Genomic DNA, 10,308 nt, shown 5'->3' with positions numbered 1-10,308 from the left:
TATCATTCTTGAATATTCCTCTTTCAGTAATTTTTCAAAATACTTTTTCCACTTTTTTTTTCATATCATCATCGTTTGTTATTACCCTCTTATCATCGCTTTATACACACCTTACATTGAGATAATCGTTAAACTCAATATTACTACTAAATATTTGTTATGTAGATAACAAAAAATCAATGTATTTGCAATTATAAAAAATTTAGAATATTTTAATAATTGATTATTAATAGATATAAAATAGATTATTACCTACAAGTACTCTTTGTTTACACTCATCTATTGGACAAATTTTAGTATAACTGTTTATTAAAAGCTTTATACAGCCTTTGCAAAATGTATGATGGCATTCAAACAAATTATCTACTGGCTTAACTTCATTACAATTTAGGCAATTTCCTTTAACATTTATATGAAGTATCAATTATTTATCTATTTTATTTTAATAAGAAACACATGTCCATCTTAAAATATATATATATATAAATCATTAATCTTAAAAAAAGTTTTTATTGCATAAATAAATTATTAATTATGTGATAGCTTTTGATAGAATGTAAAATTTTCAAAAGGCAACGTGAACATTTTTCATTTTGTGTATAATGATAAATGAAAAATTAATTTTTAAAGCGCACATCTTGCATCTAAATTTTAAATGACAAAATTTAATTTAAAAAATTAACTAATTCATTTTTAATTATTTTATTAAATTACATAGCATAAGAATAATTCTTATGATTTTAATTAGAAAAAATTTAAATGTTATTCATTTATTTGATAATCATGACATCATCCGCACATAATAAAATATAAGGAATTTTTAATACTGCTACCGAGACTTAATATAGTTTTTTGCTATAATACAAAATTCATATTATTTTAATAATTATTTATTAATAGAAAAAAAAATAGATTAATTACCTCTTATTAATTCTGACATACAAGGATCTATAAATTAAAAAATTAAATATAAGTGGAAATAAATTATCTCCTTGAGGAACGTAAGATGTTATAGTAATAGAATTAGAAACATCATGTTTATAAACTGTACCCTATTAGTTAGAAATGAGGAAATTATTTTAAATATAAGTACACTTATGAAGATATCCACTTTATTAATTGATTTATAAAAAACGAAATAGATTACATCTGTTTTTTCATTTAATAAAAAGTAATTGAGAGTATTATGTTTAAATGTTATTAAATTAGTTAATGTAATTTTATGCTGCAAAATTATATTTTTGTGGTACTATTGTATTTTCGAATTCTGATATTTTAAAATTAATAATGTCGTAAAAAATGTTTTGGAGGGACTAATATAATGGAAATATAATTAAAATATATTTTCCTTTGAATGAATAGGTTTAATAAATATGGATTTAAAACTAGATGGATAACACTTAAGTTTAAAAAAAGTCATAATAAGAAAAGCAATAGCAGAAGATAAAATGAATCTACATTGGTAATGGAATATTGAGAATATCCAATATTTCAACCGGACTAATTGAAAATGTATTGTTCTACTCGTCTAGTTCACAAGTAACATCTTATTTTATTAATCACATATTATAGATTGTGTTATAGTTTAAGTTTGTATTCTATTTTTTTGATAATTATGTAATTCCTTTAGTTTGTTTTCGCCATTATGATATACAGAATTAAAAAAAAAAAAACTATAAACCTCTAATAAGATAATATTACAAGAAAAAATTGAATCTTGGTGTTCAATTATAGGCATATTTTTAATAGATAAATTAGGGTTAGGTTTATTATTAACAGAAGCAATATATTGGCTAAACATATTCATAATGCTTTAACCATCATTAGCCGATATTTGATCTAAGGTTAAGGAATTAAAGAGATTAGAGGTATCAATAATATTTTTCAAAAATAATAAAAATATATTTAATTTTTGCAAATTTTTTTTAGCTTCGATGCGAAGCAGAGAAGGTATTAATTTTACTATGATGTGTTTTTTTTTTATGTCTGTTGCCACTTTTTCTCAGCTCTCACTGGACCGATTTCTTTCAAAAATACGTCAAAAGATCACAAATCGTATCTAGTTGAAGACATTACCCTTAAAAATTGAAAAAAATTCCTTCGTTCCCCGTAAATGGGGGAAACATCCAAAAAAATTACAAATTTAAAAATCGCTAATTTTCGAAATTTTTTCACTTTTTTTCTTAAAACTTCCATAACTTTTTGAAAAATCAACAAATAAAAATAATAGTTTTTTGTATTGAAACCTTAGATATTTCCCTTTCATTTGATATAATTTTTTTTGAAAATCTAACACTTAACCTGCTCATTGGGGAGAATTTCAAATAGTAACTTTTTTACAAAAATTAACTTTTTCAACTTAATTTTTGAAAATGTTCCAGAAATACTGCGTCCTTTAAACATATATCAAATTAAAGCTTATTTTATGTACTGACACAGTATCGTGTTTCCCTCAGCCGCACATCACGTTATCAACCTTAATGAAAGTGTATCGGGATCTGAATCATAAGTGCACGGTGGCCTAGTGGTAAGGTTTGTCTATACGACGCCTTGGATCGCGGGTTCTAATCCCGTACCGTGCCTTTTTTTTTCACATGATTTCCGGTACACTTTCTATAACCGGCCGTCAATCCTCGGCGGCCGTGTTAGTAATATAAAATGAAAAAAAAAAAATTTGTCCCGACAACCTATCTTCTATGCGCAAATGGCTACCATATTCAAAAATATGCTATTTTAACAAAATTTTTTTTTTAATTAAACACTATCTATAGATTTGCATCGAAGCGTTTTTTATGATAGTGATTTTAATCACTATCAGATATCATCTATACTGGACCCAACGACCCCACTGTGTGATGGTGTCACGTTTTCATAATCGTGAGAATTATTTTAATAAAATACAGACAGCACATCCGCTGCCTGAGACTGGTGAATTAACAAATAATATTTATTGCCAAATCGGCAATAAGTATAATTATTATAAAAACCCAATAGACCTGACCATNTTCGTACACACAGTTACACTTTTACCTTTTATCATTTTTTTTTCTTTTTACTGTGTTACGACAACTGTGTTGGGTTTTTTTTTAATATTATATAAGTGACCTATTTTTTTATGTTCCTCAGCACGATAAGCGTAATGTTTAATGATTGATGGATATTATTGTGGCAATGGGATTACGTAATGCATTTTATTTTGGGTGTCACAACGTCTTGTTAGCTAAGTCCAACTGTTTAAACCAGTTGCTTACACAGGAATTGTACCCGCCGTGCTTGACGGCTGGAGGGTATACGTCCCAAGTCTGATAGTATAGTAAAATACTCAATATTTTATTTATAAAAATATATTATTCAAATCTCACGAATCCAATTGCTGACACAGATTATATCAAATAATCTAATGTAAAGAAATCACAGAGAAAAACTTATTTATTAAGTTTATATTCAAATTTTATCTAAGAAAAAAAATATATTTTATCGGTGTAATTATAAATTCATTTTGTATACACCTAGAATATATGAATAAAAAATAGCATTTCTTACCTAGATAAAAAAGTCTATGTTAGATGACGTTTTTATAAATTTTTTTTTTAAAAAGTCATTTAGATAAGATAAAACAAAATATTATTTTTATCTAAATCAAAATCTAGATATTCCCAACTTTGAGATTTAATAGAATTTTTTATTGTTATTAATATATATATATATAATATAAATTAAATACTTTTATTAAATTTTGATGATGATTCCTTCCATTTTGATTTACATAGATATTCTTCACCGTTATAAGCACTTTTTCTTATTCTTTCTATACAGGAAATACAATACTTATGATGGCAATTAAATAATGTTTTCTCTGCTGTGGCACAATTACATTCGTCGCATAAATCTTAAACATGTTTTTAAAGTATACATTATTAAAACAATTAAACTTAACAATTATAATTTTAAAGGATAATTTTTGAATAGAAAATAATTTTGTTTTAAGGAAAGGGAATGCATAAATGAGGTCGACGTCAAATGCATTATATTTTAATATGAATTTTATAGGAAAACAATAATAAAACATTTTTTATTATTTACAATATTTATTTGATTTCTCTAAGGAATTTCGTCTTTGAATCCGAATTTGGCTTTAAAATTTTGACACGGCCCGCGTCGCTTCGTTATACACGATGCCCCGCGACTCGTGCCACCTTTATCAGCCGTCGCCCTACTATGAGTATTTGACTGACCAACACCGCGTGTTATACGCTACGGTGCAAAGTCCAGCAAATGCCACACGGCCGACGACGACCCGCCGCGATATTATGTGAAGATCATTATTACTGTGTTTATCTTTTCGGTTTGTTTTATTTTTGTTAAAATAATCTGTTGTCGCTCATTTAATAAACGGCCCACGGGCCTCTACCCTCAAAACCAGTGTCGACCAAATTTTTGCGACGTAAGTCGTGTCAACTGGCTCCCCGGTAAGGATCTCAACCGGTCTTACATTGGAATAAGGTAAGAAAACCAGTTGCTGACTTAATTTTTATTTTTCAAACAAGACAGCTAGGTTTACTTTACATTCACTTTTCTCCAAATTATTTCAATCACACAGTTCACTGGTGACAACAGTGGATTTCCCACCCGGTTATTTAGATACTATCTACCTCGCGAATAGTAGATTTCCACCTTCGGTGTATTTTTAAACACGGTAAAAGTGGATTTCTGGCGATTTTGTATTTATACATACACGCGCACTGACGACCTTGAGTCGCACAACGCCGCGAACACAACCATTTCAGTGTTTCGATAAAACCGCTAGGCAGGTAGGGTGATCATACACATTATCATACCACAGCGATCGTTACATTTGACAACCGGGTCCCATAAAACCGTTTGTATTATTAATTGTGTCGTCACGATCATAAAGATTACGATTACCATCATTGCAATCACATTCCCAGGTACAATTCACTGTCATAGCGCTTTATTAGTACACTATCTAGCAATAACAATAATAATACAAACGGCCAACATTGTATACGTTCATACGCGAACGCAAAGCGCGTATTCTCGCGATTGTTGATATCACTCTATTAAAACCATAAAACTAATTAAAAACGTAAATAATTACAAAGAACTTAATATCAGAGAAGCAATAGAAATGTTTAAAAATAAAAACAATTTAATTAATTGGGATCTTGGCCCACTGAAAAATTCATTATTAAACTTGTGTAAACTGGCAAAATGTGATAATATTACTTAGTGATAACGTCACTAGGTGATAAGGTCACTAGGGGTATATAAGGGAGTTTTTTCTAGTCGGGGTGTCAGTATGTGTTTAGCGTTGATAATGGTAACATTGTTTCCGAAATACGTATCCGCAACTTTTCATTAATTTTTTTGTGGCTTTGAGTTTAATATTTTTAATATTTTTTAGTTTTTTAAATTAATAATATTTTTAATATAGTTTTAATTTTACTTAATTAATTAGCCACAAGTGATCAATTTTTATTATATATTTATATTATGTACTACAAAATGAAAAAAAAAGTTGTCCCGACGACCTATCTTCTATACGCAAATGGCTACCGTATTCAATCAAAAATATGCTATTTTTGTATGAAAATTATGGGTTTTGTATTTTATTTTAATAGAAGTTGATGTTGCTTTTGCAATTTTCAATCAATTTTTTAAAATTAAACACTATATACAGATTTGCATCGAAGCGTTTTTTATGATAGTGATTTTAAACACTGTCACATTAAATCTATACTGGACCCAACTATGCAATGTCTCCAATATGCCGCGACCCCACTGTGCTACCGTTTTCTTAAAATATTTTTTATATGTTAAATAAAAATTGCGCAAAATTTAGGACTGTTCCATCAAGTTAAACCAATTTTTTGTATTTCAAAATTAAGTTTGAGCGTTAAAATATTGTCAGTACTGAAAATTTTGTATAACCTGTTTTACGCCAGTATTCTGCCTGAAAGGCCAGTCAAATATATCTGCCAATATTGGGTCAGTAATTAGATGCCAGCCATTTATACGCTAATACGGACTAGTATAGATGATATTTGATATCATGTATACATATACCAAATATGCCACAGCCCATTGTGCTATTTTCTATAATTATAGGAAACTTTTAAACAGAATAAGTAATAGAAATGAATGTTGAAAGAAGAAGAGGTAGAGGAAGACCAAAAAAGAGATGGAGGGATTCTATTGAATGTGATTAGTGGACAGCTGATGTGGGAGATCGTGTCAAGTGGAAGTTTAGATATAAGGTGGCCGACCCAAAGTAGTTGGGATTAAAGCGTGGAAGATGAAGAAGATAGGAAACTTTTAAAAAAAAATTTTGATTAATAAAAAAGTTTCTTTAGCAAATATAGATGATATTTGATGTCATATGTACTTGCACCAAATATGCCATATTTTTTTGAGCTAGTTTTTATTTATAGAAATATTTTTTTAGTAAAACCAACATGTTATTGCTTTCGCTCAACTTTAAAATAGGTCAAAAAATAAGATTACCTAAAAAATAAATTTGAACAGTTTATTGGTACTTAAATTTTATAATAATACAAAGTTTCTTTATTATTTACTTTAACTAAACTTACTGAATGTGGATGGATCCCGAGGCTTATATAGATCTAGCAAAATTTGTAATAGCAATAATTAACTCATATTCAGTAAATTTCAATACTTTTATTCTTTTTTTAAAACATTATATTATTAAATAAAAATAAAATATACTTGGTCTATCTATGATAGTATACTACTAGACATAATAATTGCTTAAATAAAAACAACACTTTTTGCCAATTTTAATATTATACGGAGTGGTTCACGATATTTCGACAAATCCAATAACTTTTAATCTACTTAATCTTTCGCATTATTTTTTTTTTAAATATATGCATTCTTAGACTATGTTAAAATCATATTTTTAGTGTTGTAAAAACATTTATTACTATGTTCTTACCACTAATATTATACACGTTTTATTTCCATTTACTTAATTCGTAATACATAACAATTAGCATAGAAGGAGATGCTGATGTGACAATTCTACTAGTCTGTAGAACAGAGCTACTGACATCGAACTAACAAAGGGCAGTGGTGTTTGAGGGGCTGTTATAAACATAGTTTTCAATACTATTACTTTCGTCTTATGTATAACTTAACTTGTTTTATTCAACGATCAGTCTATCGACAATTATCATCATAGCCAACCAATTCCGTCTCACTTGGATATACTTACTAACCAACTGTATTAGAATTCAGGTCAGACGTATTGTACATTACATATAACTTATATTTACTGAACATCTTTACTTTACTTTGACGTTGACATAAAACAATAGTTTAAATTAATTTAATAATCTATCCCCTGTAACTAAGGTACACGATTGCCTGTGTCTCCTTCAGGTAATTAAAACCCATTTAAGGAGATAGGGACGATATTTGGGCAGACGTCAAGTAGCTTCCGATTCTCGATCCTCGAGTATTAAACTAGTCCCTAACATATGGTGGAGGCGCCGGTTTTTGTATTTTAATCGAGTCCAAGATATACTTTCTATCTTTTTTAGGCGTTCATATACGAATTCCATTCCCCTAATGTGCACACCAATTACATTCAGGTTATAATCTATCAGATTAAATAATTATTTAAGTACATTTTTTTATTATTAATATTATAATTTTTTTTTTTTTTTTATGAATATTAATTGCTGTTTAGGCGTAATAATAATTTTTACCATCTTGGTTTTGTTTATAAGTGTATAATTTATAAAAATATGCAAAATTTTATCGATCCGTTATCATATTCGGGAGATGTGGAAACAGATATAGATAAATATCTTAAGTATTTTGATCGCTTAGCGATAGAGAATGAATGGGATGATAATAAAAAACTTTCTATATTACCTTTATATTTACAGGATCATGCACATAAAATATTTGAATTTATAGAATATCAATCGACAAATTAACTTTGGAAGATGTTAAACTGTCATTAATTAATTTTAACTCTTACAATAATCTGAATTTAAGAAGAAAAAATGTTTATTTAGTGTAGTAGCAGAATGTCGTAGGTTTGAAGGTTTCATGTCGAAAAAACATATCATAGAGTATTTTTTTAAGGAACTACCAGATGGAATAACTAATTAATTTATGTTATTGGATAATAGTACAGTAGATAAATTAATAGAAAATTTTTTAAGAATTGAAAAAAATACAAATTTGAGAAAATACGATAGCGATTCGGAAATTTTGAAAATAGAAATAGATTCTCTTTTAAAAAAACAATGGTAAAATTAATGATAATGGAAATATAAGTTATGTAGGTAACCAAAGTTCAATGACATATCCAAACCATAATTATCGTAAAGTAATGAATTATAGAACTAATAAATATAGAAAGAAGAAATTAAATAACAATTTTAGAAATAATGTATGTTGTGAATTAAACGCTCAACCCTTGTATTCGATTAAAATTAACGATTCTCCACTAATAATGGGCACAGTAAATAAAAAAAATTATTATTTTCGTTGTTGAGCATTATAAATAAGAATATTTTGCCCAATTATTATATTATTTATCAGCTTAATAATATTACATTAACTACAGCTAACGGATCACATTTGCCTGTGTTAGGTAAAAGTACTTTAGAAGTAAGGTTCTAAAGTCATATATTTTCGATTGACTTTACCATAGTCGATAATTTACCTTTAAATAGTTTATTAGGATTTGATTTTTTTTAAAAATATAGCGCGACAATCTACACCCGAGAGGATAAAATTACTTTATTAAAAAACGATGATAGAGTAAATATAAATTTTGTGTACAATAACAATATCTCGAAATCCAAAAAAAATATTGATCAACCAAAAAAATTCAACAACTTAAAATCTATAAAAACTTATGACTAATCATTCAATAAAGCTTGTACAGATGGATGTTTGTGAAATTGATGCGAAAAGCAACATTTTAACACAAGCAGCACCAGACGATTGGTATGGAGTATCAACACTCGAAGCAGTCTTAAATAATAAAAGTATAGATATTAATGCTTATGAAATTAAAAAAATATTAGGCATTGATCTGTCTGATAAGTCAATTTATTTAGAAAATGAACACTTAGCAGNTCTGATAAGTCAATTTATTTAAAAAGTGAACACTTAGCAGCCGTCACAAAACATTTAGGTTTAGGCTTAAAAATGATACCAGAAAACAATAATATTAATTCTGTATTACACTTAACAAACCCTAACAAATCGTTTGTAATGATTTTTTTTTCAAATTGCCATTGGACACCCTTAGTTTACAATCCAAATACTAAATTAGTTAGCACATTTCGTAGTATTATTCAAATTAAGGAATTTAATAATTTAGCCGTTAGAAAAAATATTTTGAAAAATAGAATATTTAAACGTGATTTTACTATCTCTCCGACTTCTGAAAGAGAAGGAAAANAATATACTCTCCGACTTCTGAAAGAGAAGGAAAATTTAAAACACGCAGCGATCAACAAGACGTAGTAAAAAACATTAACAACGATTCTCACACGAACACGACTCAATTCTCAGGAAACGTTAAAAGTAATATTTCTTTATCTCTTACTGTTATAACATCTGAAAACGTATTAGACTGGAACATTAATACAGCGTTACCTATTGATCAGCAAAATAAACTTGGAGGTTTATTAATGAAATATAGTACAATTTTTTCTAAACATAAATATGATTTAGGCTCGTGTAAATTTGCTCCTATAGAACTTCAGTTATCAAATAATAAAATAATAAATTTACCCAATTTTAAGCTAAGCCGTGTTGAGCGTAATGAAATCGAAAAACAAACAGAGGAAGTTTTAAAAGCTGGCATTGTAGAGGAATCTTCAAGTCCTTATTCTAATCCTGTATTTTTAATTGCTAAAAATCAAGTACAATGCAGTAAAAGTCAAGAGGAGTCAAAAGAATATAGAATGGTAATAGACTTTTGAAAAATTAATGAAATAATTTATAGCGAAAGTTTCCCTTTACCAATAATACAAAATTTATAGAATTGTTTAGCAGGAAACCAATACTTTAGTTCTTTAGATGTTACTTCGGGTTTTCATCAAATAGAACTTTCTGAAAATTCTAAAGCTCTTACAGCGTATTCAACTGAAAACTATCATGTTCAGTTTACTCGTTTACCTTTTGGGTTTCTTGGTAAAGAACAAAAATCGTTTCCCGACGTCTGCCCCCAAATATTGTCCCTATCTTCTTAAATGAGTTTTAATTACCTGAAGGAGAAACAGACAATCATATACC

The 10,308-nt window shown here is 28.0% G+C and overlaps 1 protein-coding gene across 4 annotated transcripts in view; it reads right to left on the bottom strand.

Moving 5' to 3' along the window:
• LOC126901372 (uncharacterized) overlaps positions 1–10,308 on the bottom strand; it is a 45,922-nt gene that overhangs the window by 5,315 nt on the left and 30,299 nt on the right. The window contains exon 9 of one of the 4 annotated variants that reach the window (XM_050677784.1): positions 253–399. The exons of the other annotated variants lie outside the window; for them this stretch is intronic. Within the exon in view, the coding sequence (XP_050533741.1) occupies positions 253–399 (147 nt within the window). The remainder of the gene's footprint in view (positions 1–252; positions 400–10,308) is intronic. 4 annotated transcript variants of the gene reach the window in all.

This window comes from Daktulosphaira vitifoliae, unplaced genomic scaffold (assembly GCF_025091365.1).
Source record: "Daktulosphaira vitifoliae isolate Bord-2020 unplaced genomic scaffold, ASM2509136v1 Scaffold_3, whole genome shotgun sequence".
Lineage (NCBI taxonomy): Eukaryota > Metazoa > Arthropoda > Insecta > Hemiptera > Phylloxeridae > Daktulosphaira > Daktulosphaira vitifoliae.
This window is presented reverse-complemented; position numbering and strand designations above follow the sequence as displayed.